Source organism: Echiichthys vipera, assembly GCF_963691815.1.
Source record: "Echiichthys vipera genome assembly, chromosome: 16".
NCBI lineage: Eukaryota > Metazoa > Chordata > Actinopteri > Perciformes > Trachinidae > Echiichthys > Echiichthys vipera.
In genome coordinates this window covers 1,069,341-1,089,249 of record NC_139841.1, presented here as the reverse complement: position 1 = coordinate 1,089,249, position 19,909 = coordinate 1,069,341, and the positions used below count along the sequence as shown (strand labels likewise).

Here is a 19,909-nt window from a genome sequence, read left to right as displayed (position 1 = left end):
TTACACATGCTCGTGCGTTAAGTTGCCAGGATATAAACACATTGACTCATGTTTAATTACTTCATTTTTTATTATTATTTCTCAATAAACGATGAGACAGGAGAGGGCTCCTCCCTCTGCACCGTGCGCCCTGGCGTCTCCACCGGCACCTCCAGCACCACGCGCCCCAGTGACTCCACCGGCACCTCCAGCACCACGCGCCCCGGCGACTCCACGCCAGCTGACGTCCGCCTGACTGGCCGTGTCCTTTCACAAGCTGTGCTGGAATCACAGGAGGAAATAGTGAGAGCAATCCGTGGCGTCAGTGATCGTCTAGATCAAATTGTCAATGCACTGGGAGATATTTATCATGCAATAAATGCACTTACAAAGTAAATTGTGTCCTTGCCTCTTTACATCGTTGAAATCAGACGCTGCCGGGCCCGTACCGCTTCGCGGGGTGGGTCGAGGTTGACGGGTCCGGCATCCGGTTCCTCTGGTGGGGGGATGTGCTCTGGCAGTGATATGCCATGGCGGTGTGCCAAGTTGTGCAGGACACCATAGGCCAGCACGATGCGGCACACCTTCTCAGGTGTGTACAGCAGCACCCTGCCCGACCTGTCTAGACAGCGCCAGCGCCCCTTCAATAGGTCAATTGCCCTCTCCACCACTGCCCGAGTTCGGGAATGGCGGTCGTTGTACCTCCCCTCTTGGTCGGTGCCGGGGTTAGTTAGAGGGGTCAACAGCCACGTTCTCAGGGGGTAACCATATATATAAAAAAATCACACTACTGTTCGCGGGAAAACAAACAGGACAAAACAACTTCATTACAAGGATTGACAATTCTGATCACACTTATATTAATGACTGCAGAGGTGCGCCATGGCTACTGCAGTGTGACATTTCCAACTTTACGCACGCGTTTATTGAGACGAATAATGAACACAAGGAGACAAAAAAAAGGCTTACTAGATAACTCTGCCATTCTTTTTTCACCAAGGAAAAAAACAAATACACATATTTGAATGCGCGTGTCCAAACGGGCATTGTGCTGGTTTAAATTCGGGGCGCATTAAACGGCTAAATGATTTACTCACCGAGAAGCCACCCATCAGGCACCGTGCCAGCCTCCAACCTGTTACCAACAATGCTATTGTTTAGATTGAACGAGTCATGCGTTGCCAGAAACCCCAGAGTTGTCAGCACCTGTGTGGGAACGGACAGCCCCTGGCTCCTGGCTGTGTTTCGTTTTAGGGCTGGCCGCAGCTCCGCGCACAGCTCCAATATACTGGCCTCGGCAACCTGAAACGACTCATGAGCCAGTTGTCGTCATTTGCCAACAGATCTTCCCGCTCTCTAACCACCCTCTCACGTCTGATATAACCATTTGCGATGTCTTCTAACAAGGCAAGGCTGCCATTGTTAATGCCATTTTTCATTAAATTGCGCATGCTTTTATATCCTTCTCCTTATTTTATATCCGTATGATTGCAAACACGTGTGTTAATTGTCCATTAATGTGTCTCTGATGCGCACATTACACTGAGGATGAATTGTTTTCACATAACTAACAGTTTCCCAGCATCACCTCTAAGTGTCGCCAACGAAACAATAGCTGTAGAAACGTGCGTACGACAGCCATGAAGTTTGCGTGGCGCACCGCACATTTCCACGGTCATTTCACTTTTGATACATCTGAACGTTGGCGTGGAAAATGGCGTACGCCACGTTTTTGTGCGTACGCAACATTGATACATGAGGCCCCAGGTGTCTCGATCATTGCCCAAGTGGGCGTTGAAGTCTCCCAGCAGAACTACGGAGTCCCCTACTGGAGCCCCATGCAGGACTCTATTCAGGGTCTTAACTGCTGTTCTGTGCATATGCACAAACAACAGTCAGAGTTTTCCCCCCTATCACCCACAGGCGTAAGGAGACGACCATCTCATCCACCGGGCTGAACTTCGACACCACAGCGCTCAGCCGGGGGTTTGTGAGTATCCCCACACCTGCCCGGCGCCTCACACCCTGGGCAACTCCAGAGAAGAATAGGGTCCAACCCCTATCCAGGAGTACGGTTCCAGAACCGAGACTGTGTGTGGAGGTAAGCCCCACCAGATCTAACTGGTAGCGCTACACCTCCCGCACAAGCTCCGGCTCCTTCCCCGACAGAGAGGTGACATTCCACGTCCCCAGAGCCAGCTTCTGCTGCCCATGTCTGGTCCATCGAGGCCCCTCACCTTCACTGCCACCTGTGCAGCAGCGCACCCGACCCAAGTGGTTCCTACTGCGAGTGGTGGGCCCACAGGATGGAGAAGAGGGAGGTGCCATGTCACAAACCTCTCCACCACGATAAGGTGATGGTCCCCGGAGACGTAATACGAATTCAAAAGCTATTAAATAATGGTCTGATAAAATTGGATTCCGTGGAAAGACTATTAAGTCATTGATTTCCACACCATAAGCCAAAACAAGGTTGAGGGTGTGATTAAAACAGTGAGTAGGTTTATGTACACTCTGACTAAAACCAATCGAAACTAACAGAAGGATAAACACAGTACCATGGCTATTATTATCAACGTCCACGTGAACATTAAAATCTCCTACAATGATTACTTTATCAGATTTAAGGACTAAATTTGACAGAAACTTTGAGAATTAAGATAGAAATTCAGAGTACAGACCAGGAGCACGGTACACTATAACAATTATAATTGGCTGCACGGTTTTCCAGGTTGAATGTGAAAGACAAAGAACAAGACTTTCAAATTATAGTATAAATAATCTGTTGAGTTATTGTGGCTCAGTATAATCCTGTCCTGATGGAAGTATTCCTCAAGACAACTCAAACACCTAGTTCACTTATAATTTCTCCAAAATATTATGAAACATTAGCGTACTTATCCTGAACAGTTAAAAATGAACTTGGATTTTTCAGGTGAAAAAGGTAGCCAAGTATGAATTTACTAAAATGAATGGGAAAGAACACATGGTGATGTATTTTGATTATGTATTTGCAAAAATGTAAATCAAAAAAGAACAAAACTCATATAAATTCCAAAAACTCATTGTTAGGCCCTTATTTATCTATATATTATCACATCACATAACATGTTGCTCTTCCTCAATAGTTGACGTGCATGACAGTTTGATATGATTATATTCACATACAGTTCAAAATTATATTTAAGCAATTGTGTATTCTTGGGTTGAAACTACCCACTGTCTCCATTCTGTACTCCACCATACTAGAATCTTTTTTTCCTGTCCCACAATTATACAAGACAACCTGTTCTCACCTGGTATTAACATCTGTCCTAAGTGAACAGTTCTCTATGGAAATGTCCGTCCCTACCTCAAAGAACTATTCACACGACAAACCTCCACATGTAACCTCTGCTCGGAAAACAAAGCCCTTTTTCAGCCCTCCAGGACCAAGCCCTGTACCCTGGGGCATCAGGCTGCTCAGCCGCTCCTCGTCTGTGGAATTCTCTCCTTGACCACCTGAGGGCTCCACAAACAACTGACTCCTCCAAGAAGCCCTGAGAACCTTTCTATTTAAAAAAGCATTATCTTAACTATGTCTTTATACACCTTTTGTTGCACTCTGAGGTTGGTTTTACAATGAAAGTTTACATTGGGTGGGTGGCAGATTCGAACCTGCAACGCTCTTGCTGTGAGGTGACAGTTCTTACCACCACAGCATCCGTGCCATTATTACTACTTGTGATTTCATTTAATTTCCCAGCTATGTATGCAAAGACACATGTACATAGTTTCTGTTTACATCTAGAAAGCCTTTGATATAGATAGTTGTGTGTAAATTTCAGTTATTATTTTCATATTATTACAGAAAATTGTTATGACGCTGCCTACATTTTGTGTGTGTAATATGTCTAGATTTTTTAGGGTGCAGTATATGAACATATAAATAACTATGTCTACCTCTGGTGCAGAAGTTGGTCAATGTGTGTTTGTCTTTTTCTTAAATTAACTGTGTTTGTGTGTCTGTGTTTGTCTCAATTGTAGGGACACGGCTGATGTATAGATGTGTAGATACAGAAATAGACACATATATCTCTGTATCAATGGGAAGATCATGGCCTCTGTCTGAACAGTGCAGTTGAGAGAATAACAAGCAGCTAATGGTGAGCTCACATGGTCGAATAGCAAAAATTACAGATACCGAATACACCAGTAGCAAAGGACTGAATAACATATTATGTGATAGGGAAATATTGGTTGCTAAAAAGGATGTTGCAAAAACACTGCTTGCAGAAGATGTCCAGGTTAATCGGTCATGTAACGACAACAAGGTCACTGTGAAATTGTAACTATGCAAGAATATCACCAGATCAGGAAATGTACCCATATTACCTAGACAATCAGCCACACCACAATGTGTGTCCATGTCTGTCATAGAGTGTGGTATGTCTTTGAGTGCCTGTGTGATACAGCCTACATGTAGACCTGTCGCAGCCACATTTGTGCAGGCTCATTGGGCTTACCACAGGTGATGCACTACTCTTTTTAACAACCGCTCCGGCTCCTATATAGCAGCGGCAGTCATCACAAAGAAACAACAGGAATAACTTTTGTAATATATCCCACATATTTGTGAATTTGAGTACATTTTATGACCCTAAAAATGGAGGGTACTATCCACCAGTGATCACTGCTGCTACCTTTCAAAGGCAACTACGGAAAGACTCCAGAGAGCTGAATAAGTGAAGGCAAAGCCTGTGAATGAGGACATGATTCGGCTCATGCAGAGGGCATCAGTTCTTAGTGCTATCAGAATGTGTACACATAAACGGCATAATCCACCTCTGAGTAGGGATTCAGAGATCTTATCTCCTGAGAGTGTTTTCACCTTTACTTAGAGCTTTCAGGACAGATGTTACTGTCAGGTGAAAACGGGGTCTGATAAATGTTAATGAGCCTGCAGCTCTTTGGACATTTTTTCATCCAGAATGAGAGGAGTATGCAGTGTCCTCCCTTTCAGCAGCTGCTCCAGCCCCTGGTAGCAGAAGAGATGGTATTTAGTCATTGATGCCAGTGCATTCATTTTCCACAATTCATTTTCAATGCAAGTTGAGAAAATTTAAAACAATTTTTTATTCAAGGAACCATCTCTGACTGCCTATAGACGAAACAGGGGAAGTACCGGATGTGAACAAGCCGCGATTGAATGGGAGCTGTCATTATAAGTGTACCGTTTCTACTTTTACATTACTTTTTCTGCAGCATTATTTTGACAACGATGTCCAGGAAGTCGGGAAGAATCTGTGCAATTATCTGCTGCTCCAAGAGCAGTGGGAAAAAAACTGAATGAAAACTACAGAAACCTTTACCTCAGGAAGAGTGCTTGTGATTATTTACCTCCATCCCTGATTAACTCAGATACTTGACGTTTACATTGTGCTCATTAGGTTGCCCTAGTTAGAGCAGCTTACGTTATATTTCACAATAACACCACATTGAGTTAATTTATTTACTACCTTGATAGAGGCGTCTAACACAAGCTAGCTAAGCAGTGTTAGCTCAACTGACATTACTTTTTCACTGTGTTAAGCTAGGTAGCCGCATGCTGTTAACTGTGAGATTGACGAGTGTGAACCAAAACTGAGCGCCTGTCGCTGTTGGGAACAAAGTCCCCTCTGATAATATTCTTTATCCACTTCTGGAGAACATCTGCACGCCCAAGGAATCGATGTAGACCGTAAAAAAAGGTTTGTGTAGTTCATTCATTTTTTTTTTCCAACGTTGAAGTTTCCCACTGCTGTTGGAGCAGCAGAGAACTGCACAAGTTATTTCCGACTTCCTAGACATCATTGTCAAAAGTAATGCTGCATAAAAAGTAGAAGTAAAAGTAGAAAAGTTACACTTCTAATAACAGCTCCCATTCAAGCGCGTGCATACTGGAGGGAGACACCACCGCAGCAATGGTAGTGCTGCTAGATGGCGGCGCTGCTAGATGGCGAAACCCACAAACGGCTTGCCGGATTCGTCTATAGGTTTCCCCAGTTTAACACTAAGACAACAACTAGGTTTGGCCTATCTCTTTAAGGACACTTTTCTCCAATATAGTAATTGTTTTTTTATGGATCTGCATGTCCTTACCTCTCCAAAGTAGGAGACCAGTGGTGAAATCTCACAATGTGCTGGAGGATTGTCCCCTGTTGATACACTATGGAAAAAAAAACTGTTTTAGATTTCAAGGATAGATTCAGATTTTTTCCAGTCTTATCTAAATACAACACTACCAAGTCCATATGGACATTGAAAGAGTTATTGGCCACTGGCTCATTTCTCCTCTCCAGATAGGGATTTTTGTACTAAAATACTGTAAATTCAGAAGATACCTACTAGATTTGACTCAGACTGCTGAAGCTGAATATTAGCCTTGGCTCAGTTTCACAATTAGTTTTTTGTTGTTTTTGACTATGGATTTTGTCCCTTATTTCTTGTCCGCATAGACTGTATAAAAGAAGTGGACGTAACTACCTTGACATCACCAATTGTTGGACTATGGTTTTGAAGCCTAAAGTTTCACAGCACATCCATGGTGAGAAGTCAGCATTCAGTGACATTATGAAACAGTCAATAAAATACACATTTCAAAAATTGCGAATCACCGCAACCACAAGCGGTCCTTGGGAATTCAGTCATAAATGTATAAAAGAAATATAAGGCTGGCACACAGATAGATAAGCACACATACATACACACACTTGACCAACTGCATGATCCTCTACCAAGCGTATGTCTAGCGGAGATAATAGGACTTGAACAATGCTCCTTCGGAAATGTAAAGAAGAAACGGTTGTCACGATACTAGAAGTCGATATCGATACCCAGGAAAATACTCAACATCATTTTCGATACAACGTGGACATAATTACAAAAAAATGAAGGCAGAATTTTTAATAAATCAAAATTAGACCTATAAAAACAACATCAATAACAACACTTTTAAAAAGTTTCCTGATGTAGTGCAGAGAAAAAAAGAAAACACATAACTGTAGGGTGAATATAAACATGACAAATATGTTCAAATTCTCTTCTCTTTATTGTGTTGTATAGCCCAGGGATTTGTGTGGACATTAAATGATTCCTTGAAATAGGTTAAACCTTGCTGGGCTCCAGACTAACTTTTTTTCACTAGGAGCACTGTGGCCCCCCATTGAAAACTTTAGAGGCGAAAACCAGAAATTTTAGGGGCACACACCGTAAATCAATAATTACAAATGACAGAAATTACAATGTGCAGTTTCAAATTCAGTGTCACATCTTTATTGTGCTCTTTTGAAGAAGCAACATAGAAGGTAAACTGACAGCACCATCGCAGTCAGTTTACCTTCTATGTTGCATCTTCAGACAGTACAATATTAAAAAAATATACCATACATTCAAAATAAGAGGTGTGACAAGACGAAAAACGATATTGAGTCCACGAGAACAAGACGCAACAAGATGAAAAAAAAACAACCTTTTTTGTCAAATTTTGAAGACAAGTACACAAAACGCATTACAGTACAGTGTGTCTGCTTAAAAGTAAAAAGGAACAAAGACAAAAAAACAAAACAAAAACAAACAAACAGTAAGACTTAAGACAGTCAAAGATCCCCTCTGCGGAAACCTTAACTTCTCTAACCTTAGGCATTGTCAAATTTCACGTATCCAGCTATTATGAGCTAGTGGGGAAACATGTTTGCATTTAAGGAAAATGTTACATCTGGCGAGCCAGAAATTGGTCCATCTCAGCTTCAGGGGGGCGGTTCGGAAAAATGTGGGAATTGCTTTTCGATAAAATGTCTCATTGAAGGTACCAAAAAAAAAAGCCTATTAGGCAGGCTGTATTTGTCCGTCATAAAAGGACGCAGAAACACCTTCGTCATACAGGTCATTAAACGTTCTGAGGCCATTATCTGACCATATGCGGAACGCAGGGTCAGTGCAGAAAAGGAGAAACGCATAGTTATTCAAAACTGGGGCAAGGATCAAAGCCCTTTGCAAGCTGTACTGTTTCCTGAACTGGATCCAAATTTTAAGGGTATTGACGACAATCGGATTGGGTGAGATCTTGTGGGCAGTTATGGGGAGCTGTGAGCAAATCGTAAAATGCAAAGAGTAGGAGGAAGATATTAAGTCAGTATGAGCCTGGGGGGGCGGGCAGACGTCTGCAATTCCACCACAGAGCAAATATAAAAGTTCATTAATGTTGCAAGCCCAGAGGTAGCGGCGGAAATTAGGGAGTGCTAGTCTTCCCTTCAGGTTTAGGGAGTTGAAGAATTTGTTTGTTTATACGGGCTGGTTTATTTTGCCAGATAAAGGTGTTAAGTTGTTAGTTTAGATTAGTAAAAAACGATTTGTTGAGACAAATTGGGAGGTGTTGAAAAAGATACAGAAACTTTGGTAAAATTACCATCTTAATAAGATTAACCCGGCCTGCAAGGGACAGGGGGAGGCCCGCCAATCTAGACAAGTCTGACTTGCATTTATCCAATAGCGGCTGGAAGTTCTTGTGGAAAAGGTCCCTAATGGAGCTGGTGCTAAACACCTCCAAATATCTGAACCCCTTGTCAGCTGTTTTATAGAGGATTATGGATTGTGGGAGTGATCTCGCCAAATTGTTGACAAAAAATAACTCACTCTTATGAATATTCAACTAATACCCCGATAGGTGCCCTAACTGATTCAGAATTGATAAAACTGGGGGGAGGGAGGATGTGGGGTTTGAAATAAATAAAAGAAGGTCATAAGGAAAGTTTGTGGACAAGACCAAAACGAGTGATGCCTTCAAACTCATTCTGGTTTCTAAGCCAGATGGCTAATGGCTCAATGGCTATGTTGAACAACAAGGGTGAAAGTGGACAGCCTTCTCATTTGAGATATATAGGATATCACTTGTTCCCGAATAGTAGCTTGAAGCGCTTCCAAAAGAGTGCCGCTGCTGACATCAGGGGTGTCATTAAACTCAGAGCGGATTTGAGTTGCAACAAAATCTTTAAACTTACTGTCCGACAGTAAGTGTGAGCTAAACCTCCATGGTGAATGTGGAATTGTATCCTGTGGAAAACTAATGCCAACTGTGGTAGGATCATGGTCAGAAGTGACTATTGGGTAATATCCACACACATTCACACAGTCGAAGAGGTTGTTATCGAGTAAAAAGAAATCAATTCCGAAGAATGTGTGGTGCAAAGCAGCGTGTGTGGGAGAAGTTTGGAAAAGTCAAGGAGGGGACTTTCGGGCGGCACCAAGCTGCTTCTGGAAAACCATTCGGCACCTCAGGAGGGGGAAACAGGGAACCGTCCAAGCTGTTTACAGTAAGGACTGGATGCTGGTGACCTCAGCTGATGAGGTAATCGGGCGGTGGTAGGAGCACTTTGAGGAACTCCTTAATCTGACTAACGCCCTCTTTTGTAGAGCCAGAGCTGGAGGCTGGTCATTGTAAATATCTCTGGCGGAAGTGACTGAGGTAATCAAACAACTCCACAGTGGCAAAGCCCCAGGGATTGATGAGATTCATCGAGAAATTCTGAAAGCTTTGGGTTGGGAGGGGCTGTCTTGTTTGACACATCTCTTCAACATTGCGTGGAAGTCTGGGACAGTGTCAAGGGAGTGGCAGATTGGGTTGGTGGTACCCCTGTTTAAAAAGGGGGACCAGAGAATGTGTGCCGATTACAGGGGAATCACACTACTCAGCCTCCCTGGTAAAGTCTACTCCAAGGCGCTGGAAAGGAGGGTTCGTCCTATAGTCAAACCTCAGAGTGAAGAGGAACAATGCGGATTCCATCCTGGATGTGGAACAACTGACCAACTCTTCACTCTCGCAAGGATCCTGGAGGGGGCCTGGGAGTATGCCCATGCGGTCTACATGTGCTTTGTGGATCTGGAGAAGGCATGTGACCGGGTCCCCCGGGAGATACTGTGGGAGGTGCTACAGGAGTATGGGGTGAGGGGGTCACTCCTGTGGGCCATCCAATCTCTGTACACTGAAAGCAAGAGCTGTTCCTGGATCCTCGGCAGTAAGTCGGATTCGTTCCTGGTGGGGGTTGGCCTCCGCCTTTTGGCAGATGATGTGGTCCTGATGGCATCGTCGGACAGGGACCTTCAGCACTCACTGGATCGGTTCGCTGCCGAGTGTGAAACAGCGGGGATCAGGATCAGCACCTCTATATCTGAGGCCATGGCTCTCAGCAGGAAACCGGTGGGGAATGAGTCATTACCCCAAGTGAAGGAGTTCAAGTACCTCGGGATCTTGTTCACTAGTGAGGGGACGATGGAGCGTGAGTTTGTGCCAGAGAATCGGAGCAGTGGCGGCGGTATTGCAGCCACTCTACCGCACCATTGTGACGAAAAGAGAGCTGAGGTGTTCCAGGCACTTCCAGCTGGGAATAGGCCTCGGGGAAGACCCAGGAGAGATTATATCTCCACACTGGCCTGGGAACGCCTCGGGATCCCCCAGTTAGAGCTGGTTTATGTGGCCCGGGAAAGGGAAGTTTGGGGTCCCTTGCTAGAGCTGCTGCCCCCACGACCTAACCCCGGATAAATGGTTGAATATGAGTGAGAACAGCCCAGAGCTAAATATGAAATAAAAACTGTACAAAATAGAATTAGGGAATGGGGCACAGAACCTTTTGATGTCAGTGTAGAATAAGGACACTTTTAGTCCTAACTGTCAGTGTCAGGACAGTTGTCATCTTCCCTTTCCTCTTTTTCTTTTTTATCGTCACAATTTGTACACCGACATTAGTCTGTGCAATACAGTAGAGAAACATGCCTTTCAGGCAGTTTCTTTACAGCTGCAGTGTATCACATGCAAAACACTCAGGGGCCAGATTTCTTGTCATCCAGGTGACATGTATGTTCCCATCCTCTATTTCCCAGCCATATCCAGTAGGTGATGGAGCATTCATTATAATAATATAATGAGGACCTTATCATTGCAGCCTGGTAGTGTGCCCTTTTGCAGTGCTAGTGGAGGGCATCAGTAGTGGGGGGGAATGCATAATTACGGCAAGGCTGAGGATGCCATACAGAAAGCCTTGTACCTAGCCTCATTTACATTACCGGCAGCTGGCTGATCATATAGTTGGCATACATACTGGAAAAGAAGTGCAAATGTTGACTGCTCCAAGTTAAAGTTGGCTCCTAAAGCCTTAATGTACTCATCTTTCTCACTTGCAACCGATAATGTCTTCCTTTTTCCTATGCCATAAAAGGCACTTGTGGAGTCACACCCAGAGAAAGTGTGAATTACAATCAAGGCTGAACACAAGCTGGTTCCGAGAGCTGATGCCATCTTGGTAAAGTCAATGATACGTGTCCTGTTGCCAGTCCCTGTGAAAACATATAAGCTGCATGGCAAATCTGTCTGCAGACTTACAGCTCCAGCTGGGCCAAGGCCGTTTAAGCAGCCAAGCTCTGCTGGCCATTGAGAAGACACTGGTCAAGTCCCAGGTACAACAAGGTCACAGATCATTTTCTTCAAAAGGACAGAGAGTAGAATTTTCATATAAATGAAAAAACACATTTATGATGTAGGCCAGAAAAATGAGCTTCCCCTCTTGAAAGACCAGCTGCTGTACACCCTCCATAACAGTCACACAGTGACATTGATCTTTATGTGTGACGTACAAGTAGTGTTGTTTTTGACAGCCTGTTTTACTTTGTCTAGTCTAGTTTTAGTCGACTAAAAGTCTGAGAGTGTTAGTCTAGTTTTAGTCGACTAAAAGTCTGAGAGTTTTAGTCTAGTTTTAGTCGACTAAAACTCTCAGACTTTTAGTCTAGTTTTAGTCGACTAAAACTCTCAGACTTTTAGTCGACTAAAACTAGACTATATATTAGTCTCTTTTTAGTGATGCAATTATATTTAATCAATATAATAAAAGTACCTAGTAGTATTGACGAAACCAACATTTTCTTTTAGCCAAACCCATGCAGATATCTTTAGTTTACATGCAGATATCTTTAGTTTACAGCATGTACAGGTCTAGAATAACTTAACCAATTTATGTTGATGCTAAATTCAGTTCAGTGTGATTTGCTCTGTGAAATACAAAACTAGTGAAAGTATTTGGCCAACAAGGGGAAGTTAAGTGCACTTATAGAGTGAGTCAGTCAGGTAGGAACTAAAGACACACTATTGAATATCTTTGAGTGTTTGACACTATAATGCTGGGAACTCTTCACCCGTGTGCTTATTCCGGTAAGAGAATACGAGGGACACCGTCGGAGTTTCACTTATTTTATATAGAGCAAAAAGTTATGCCGCTAGTTGCGTACACACCTGTAAACACACAATCACTGGTAAGGACCCAACCCTCACAACATAGCTGTCCCATATACAGCCTGACCCAATAACGGGCTAACTTAAAGATGCCTGACTAAATATTCAAACACTTAAGTCAGATTATAATCAACAAATGAACATCTTATTAACCTGTATTTGCATACTCTTAAGGGAATTTATAACAGCCGCCCCCTAAATAGCATGGCTATTTTGTAACAAACATAAATTCCCACAACGAGAGTCCTTTAACTAGAATTGTCTTCTGGAAGAGCCGATAACTGGACCAGCCGAGCCACGGGTCTCAGGTAAGTCTTGTTGCCAACACTGACCTCAGCTGTTCTGATGCATCCATCATCACTTGCATTCAACTTTACCACCTTTCCAATTGGCCAGTGAGCACGTGGAAGCTGAGGATCAACAATCATCACAACTGTGTCCATGGTTAGATGATCTGTGTGTTCTCGCCATCTCTGGCGTGTTTGGAGAGTGGGCAGGTAGTTCCTGATGAACTGCGTCCAGAAGTGGTCCGCCATCATCTGGCAATGACGCCAGCGCCTCCTGGTGAGGGTGTCGAGAGCATAGGTGACTTGTGGGAGAGAGGCATCCTGCCGCCCCATCAACAACATGCTCGGAGTCACTGGATCTGGATCGGCCACATCTGAGGAAACATATCCTAAAGGCTTGGCATTAAGCATCCCTTCAGCCTCGATGAGGAGTGTGAGCAGAACCCCCTCTTGGAGCACTTGTGCCCCTATGACCACTTGCAGAGATTTCTTGACCGATCGAATATCACGCTCCCAGACGCCACCAAAGTGGGGAGATGCAGGTGGGTTGAAACAGAACTTAATCCTTTTTTCTGCAAGTCTCTCTTGCAGCTGTGATTCCATTGCTGCAAAGGCCTCCTTAAGCTCCTTATCTGCCCCTCTGAAATTAGTCCCTTGGTCTGAGAGCACCTCAAAGGGGGTACCTCTCCGTGCGATGAACCGTCTCAGTGCTAGGAGGAAAGCATCTGTGTCGAGGCTGGTGAGCAGATCCAGATGTACGCATCGTGTGGTCAGACATTTAAAAATGATCCCCCAGCGCTTTTCACTTCGCCTCCCAAGAAGAATGGAGGCTTGAGCAGCCGCAGACGAGCAGAGGGCAGATCTGCCATCCTCGGCACTACTGGCTTCCCTCTCCACTTCATGCAACCAGCACAGGCTCTTTGATACTTCTTAATAGCCTGCCTTCCCCGCAGAATCCAGTAAATGGTAAATGGTAAATGGACTTGTACTTATATAGCGCCTTTCTAGTCATCTGACTACTCAAGGCGCTTCACAGTGTTTGTCACATTCACCCATTCACACAGACATTCACACTGATGGCAGTGGACATCTACATACCATCTAATCTGATCTAACCATTCACACCACATTCACACACCCATGCGCAGCACGGGGAGCAATTTGGGGTTCAGTGTCTTGCTCAAGGACACTTCGACATGTGGACCGGGGGGAGATGGGGATCGTACCACCAATCTCTCGAACAGAGGACGACCCACTCTGCCACCAAGCCACAGCCGCCCTCAGTAACGACGCCTCATCTCCGCAAACACCCTATCGGGTCCAGGGTGATGTAGTTGGGCATCTGTCTCTTTAATAAGGAGTTGGGTAACTGCATGGTGTGGATCCAACAGTATCGGGTGAATGTCAGTAGAGTTGCAACTGTCAATGCGGCGCAATCGTCCCCCAACACGTATAAGACCCATCTCCGGGTCTAACTCTGGTGCAAGCATACTCAGCTTACTGCTGGTGGGCACTGGTTTGCCAGCTGTGAGGCATCGAATTGCCTCAGAGAAACAGTCTGCTTGGCTGCTCCTTAGCAGATGGACTCCTGTGTCTTGAAAGTCACACAGAGGTGAAGCAGGGTCAGTCGCCGCCCCATGAAGAGACTGCTGAGCAGCCTTGACCAGCTCTGTCCAGCTGCTGAACTGGTCGATGTCTGGTATCTTCAGTGGTGAGTTTGTCAGCGTGAGGCCACAGAAAACACTCTGCTTTAACTCACTACTGTCCTCTGGTCCTGCGGTAGTAGGACGTGATGGCCATTCATCCGGCGGACGCCGAAGGAATGCTGATCCCTGGATCCAACGACTTGGTGCTGCCAGCTCAGCTAAAGTCTTGCCACGTGTGAGATCGTCGGCTGGATTGTTAGCTTTATCCACGTACCTCCAGGTGTGTGAAGCAGTCAACTCCTGGATCTCAGAAACCCGGGTTCCCACGAAGACCTTGAACCTGCACGATTGAGATGTCAGCCAGGTAAGAACTGTCGTGGAGTCAGTCCATAAAAAAGTCCTGGAAATACACAAGGTGAGCTCTTTGTGGATGAGGGAGGACAGCTGGGCTCCTGTCAGCGCTGCACAAAGCTCCAACCGTGGCATTGACTGCTGCCGTTTTGGAGCCACTCTAGACCTTGCCATGACAAATGAAACATGGACTGTGTCATCACTTGTTGTGGTGAGGTACGCCACTGAACCGTATGCTTGCTCAGAGGAGTCACAGAAGACGTGGAGAGTGTACTTGGTGGTGTTAGTGGCAAGCGGTAACGGTGCATAAGTCCGAGGGATGGAGATGCTGGCCAGCTTGGGGAGCTCTCTCTCCCAGCTGGACCAGGCCTGGAGAATGTCAGGAGGGAGGTTTGGATCGTCCCAACTCCTCTTCTTTACCCACAATCTCTGGACCAGGATCTTGGCCCGAGTTGTGTATGGGATAATAAGTCCAAGTGGATCATACTGGCGGGCGAGCACCTTATATATGTAGCGCATAGTGGGGGTCTCACTCTCTGGAGGCTTTGGCTTGTAGCCAAGCCGGTCAGTTGGACAATGCCACAGCAGGCCGAGAGTTGGCTCCTGTGGGTCGTTGCTCTTCTCAGTGAGCCACAGCTCTGTGCTCTGAGATCTGGCGCTGGAAGGTAAATGAGAGACAACAGATGAGAAGTTACTTGCCCACTGACGGATCTCGAATCCTCCTGAGGCCAGACACTGTCGCATCTTGTCCACAAGCAGCTTTGCTGACTCAGCCGTTGACAGGCTCTGCAGACAATTGTCCACATAGAAAGACTGCTCAACGGATTGCAGAACATCTTCATTCCCACTTTCCTTGACATGTTTTTGCAGAGCAAGCGTCGCACAACATGGGCTGCTCGTGGTACCAAATGGCAGGACTTGCCATTGGTAGACATCAGGCTGTTTCTCTCTCTGCAGGTTTCTCCAAACAAACCTCATCAATGGCTGGTCCTCAGGTAGAAGCCGAACCTGGTGGAACATGGCTCGGATGTCCCCACTGATGGCAACAGCATGCTGGCGGAACCGCAGGAGGACCCCAATAAGAGATGGCCCAAGGGTTGGACCTGGGAGCAGCTGCTCGTTGAGGGAGAGACCACCGTGATTAAAGGAGCAGTCGAAAACCAGGCGATATTTGCCGTTGTGATGAACGAGGTGATGAGGAATGAACCATGACTCACTGGAGCTCTTTGCCTCTTCCTCTTGGAGCTTTTTGACGCACCCACCATCTATAAGCTTTTGGATTTCTGCTTCAAACACTTTTGCTTTAACAGGGTCTTTAAGTAGTCGTCTCTCTGTGCTGCGTAGCTTTGGCATAACTGCTTCAACATCTGATTTTAGTGGCGGTGCGCCCTTCACCCGGAGCAGAGGTGTAGCATAGCGATGAGTGTCACCAACCTTTACTCTCCTGGTGCGTGCTTCCAGGATGCCCACTGCCTCCTGGTCCAGGCGGGACTGCACTGCTAACCGCTCACTACGGAATGGAAGCACATCAAGCTGCCAGAGGCGCTCAACATGGTGGTAGATGTCATCTGGCGTTGGTGTGAAGGCAGTGTAGTAGCATGAAGCAGCAGGGGATTGTGAACCATCTGGACCCTGGAGGGTCCAACCAAGTGCTGTATGGATGGCTACAGGCCCTCCCTTTGGACCAAATCTGACAGGTTCTGTGGCAGTGATCAGGTGGGTGTAATCTGCACCAATAAGCAGCAGTGGTTGCACCTTATTAAAGTTCTGCAGTTGTAACCCTCTCAGGTGCCGGTAGCGTCTCTGCAGCGCTGCTATTGGGTAGGACTGCTCGGTCAGGGTAAGTCGACGCGCTGTGTAGGCTCTCTCGACCAAGTACTGTTTTGATGGCATTGCTGGAGATGCTACATGAAAGTCAACTGATGCTCCAGTGAGGTGGACAACATCCTGACGAACAGTCCGCAGGGTGAGGGACTCTGCTCTGCCTCTGAGCCCCAGGCCACGAACTGCAGCTGGCAGTATTATGGTGCGCTCCGCCCCATCGTCCAGGATTGCGTAGGTCTGCAGTGATTTGGTCCCATGACTGAGGATGATTGGCACCACCTTGAGGAATACTCTCCCTCCTTGCATAGAGTTAGTGGCTGAGGTGCAGTCTTTTGGAGTGATAAGGTAGACACGGGGGCCTGGCCTGGCGACATCATGCAGCACTCTCAGGTGAACCTCTTGACATTCACTGCATGGTTTCTTTAAAGTGCAGCTCTCTTGGTCGTGATTAGTGCGGCCACAGTTGCGACAGCGTTTTCCATCTGCTATCCACTTCTCAATCTCCTGTGTTGAGCGTTGAATAATGTCTGAACACTGTGACAAATAGTGCTCTGTACTCTTGCAGAAAAGACACATCATTTTAAACCTTTGCTGCTTAGTTGCTGGCTGGGGCATCCTGGTTGATCCGGGCTGGTCAGCGCCGTGGTACACAGAGACGGGCTGAGTCCGAGGTCGGGAAACAGGGACGGGTCTGTCTCTCTTTGCAGGCTGTGCTCCTTCTGCTCGGTGACGCTGTGCCATTTTTGCGGACAGTCTTTGAGCCTCTGCCTTTACCTTGAGCCACTCTGCCAGGTCTCTGAGGTTGTATGGGTTAAGGCTGCTGGTGCTGAGGCGCCCTTGGACCTGTAGATGCTCGACGAAGTTGTCCCTCATATGTCTGGGGAGTTTGCTAAGCAGCCGGTCAACATGGCCAGTAGACATCACTTCCATCCCGTTTGGCCCCTCCAATGAAGTAAGCATTCCCACTAGCAGATCAACGTTGAGGGTGAAGCTCTGGAAGGCTTTTGGGTCTCCTGACTTAAGATCAGGGGAGTTCAGAATGGCTGCAATTTCACTTTGTGCCAACTGATGAGGCTGCCCATACTGCCTCTGCAAAGCTTTGATGGCGGCAGTGTAGGGTTGCACATAATGCCTGCATGACTGAGCTATTAGCTTAGCTTCGTCCAGGACCAAATGTTCCATAAGCACGCGGTATTTGTAATGTTCAGAAAGCTCAGTGTGTGGATTGAGCAGATGGTCCAGGGCCATTTTTAGGTCAGCAAACTCTCTCACTGTCATGTACCAGCTTGGGCAGTTCAGGTACTGGAACTGGCTGTCTGGGGAACTGGGCGGTGTATGGCACCTGCTGTGGTGTATACTGGAACTGGGGGCTGTACTGAGCCTGTAGAGCTGATGTAGGCTCTTGCAGGATGGAACCCTGTGGGGCAGACACCAGTTGATAAGCTGGCTGAGTAGAGGGGGCATATGGAGACTGATACTGTTGCAGACATTGGTTCAGCTCCGGTGAAGGTGACTGGTATATTGGCTGTGTGGAGATGGGCGCTGGAGGCTGACAGAATGTCCCCAGAGGAAAGTCTTGGCTGTATGGTTGTGGATTGAAAACTGTCCGAGTGGCAGTTGTAGCAGGTGAATGCGGTGCTGTTGCTATCTGGAGTGGTCTATACACTGGTTGTGCAGACATGAGTGGAGCGTGTCGCTGCACTGGTACTGGATTTACTGGTGTTGTCTGCATGGGCAGGTATTGAAGCTGTGAAGCTGGGGGCACTCTGCCTTGTATATTGTTAACCATCGGTGTATAAGGCGGGTTAGAATGGTAGCTAGATGTAGCTGGTATCTGTGGGCTTGCATAACTCACTGCTTGTGTTACTTGAGGAGTAGGCTGGAACATAGTCATATTAAGCGTAGTGGGGGGAGGCGGTGCCCATACAGATGTCACAGTCGATGGCAGAGACTGAGTCATTGTGTAGTTATTCTGTCTACTACCTGGTGTAGGAGTCCTTGTTGTTTGTAGCTGTAATGCTGTGGAGATGTTATGTTGCAGCGACGACAGTTGTGGCTCATGCTGAAGCTGTCTATATGATCCAAGCTGAAGGTTGGATGGCTGTAGCAGAGGGGTGCTGCTAACTACTTGAAAGTCTGACCAGGGTGACTGATATGGTGGGATGCTAACATTGACATTAGCTGATGGCTAATGACACATTAAACGTAGCCTCATGTCGCATGAGCTTAATAAAACAGAAAGTATTGTTACGTTTTGTCTTGACTTACCTAAAGTTCATTATGGGATGCCCTGGGGTGTCTCTTAAGATCTGTGGTGTTTTTTCCTGTGATTTTTTGGCTCCACAACACATTCCGTTTTGCTTTCCACGTCTATGTAATAAAAGTGTTTCTTTTTTTCCTCTCAAACACGACCCCCGGCCGGTGTTAGACTTTGTCCTCATGTTTCTTTAGTTTAGTTAACTCTAACGGTAACCCTAACCCACAGCAGCGGCATCTTCAGAATCAAAATAATGCGCGTGTGGGGACGCGAGACTGGGAGAAAACTACAAAATAATAATAATAATAACGTGACTAAACGAGACGAAACAACGTTATTTCTTCTCGTTTTCGTCAACGAAAAGGAAGAGACATTTCATCTCGTTTATTCGTCAACGAAATTGCATTATATATTTCGTCTTAGTCATCGTCACATGCCCAGCATTTTCGTTTCGTCTCGTCTAGTTTTCGTCACGTGATAGAGGTTCGTTGACGCAGATATTTCGTCATCATTTTCGTTGACGAAAGCAACACTACGTACAAGCAGAGGTTTTTGCCCACTGTTGTAAGTTCTGCATTATCCATGCAACTTACAGGAATTCCGTAAGTGCTTCCTTATTTGTTCCTTCAGAGAGAAACTTCTTCCATTGTGTTGGGGTCCTCTGATCCGGGCCAAAGATTTGCATGTGGTGTGACCCTGCATCAGCTGTACGTGACCGTTCTAGGTTTTTGATACTGATGAGTGGATACTGGTCAGTGACAAAGTCAATACGTGTACACATGTGCTGTAAAGCTAGTTGGAGTATTTTCTGCAGTATGGTCTCTGCAAGCTCTCCAAATGTACCTGGTCTGGATCGCATGGCTTGTATGACTGCCATGCCATCAAAAACGGCACCATCCACTGAAACTTTGTCAACCAAGCAGTCTTCACCTTTGTTCTCTAATAGATCCATGAGAGCTGACACCGACATCAAAAGGATTCTGGTGTACATTGCTATCTGTGTTTAATTCCCAAATTCTATTTTTGACTTTAACTATTACTGCTGCGTTCTAAAAATAAACTCTGAAATGTATCCGTTAACTAATGGAGAAAATACTTTTTCAAGAGATAAGTTTATTGCACCCTGACAGAAACACTGTGACACTTTTTACGACTAATAATGTGTATTTAATTCATCCAAATTAGTGTTGTTTGGAACGACTCTGGTCGTTTTTTGGTCAAGATTTCTAAAATTACAGAAATGTGGTGATACTAAACCAGATCATGTAAG

The 19,909-nt window shown here is 45.8% G+C and overlaps 1 protein-coding gene across 1 annotated transcript in view; it reads right to left on the bottom strand.

The window, feature by feature from the left end:
- Positions 1-428: 428 nt before the first annotated feature.
- Positions 429-19,909, bottom strand: part of uap1l1 (UDP-N-acetylglucosamine pyrophosphorylase 1 like 1) — an 80,050-nt gene continuing 60,569 nt past the window's right edge. The window contains exons 8-9 of the mRNA XM_083929883.1: positions 6,100-6,166; positions 429-4,996 (exon numbers count right to left, since the gene is read on the bottom strand). Coding sequence (XP_083786009.1) covers positions 4,910-4,996; positions 6,100-6,166 — 154 coding nt within the window. The 3' untranslated portion in view covers positions 429-4,909. The remainder of the gene's footprint in view (positions 4,997-6,099; positions 6,167-19,909) is intronic.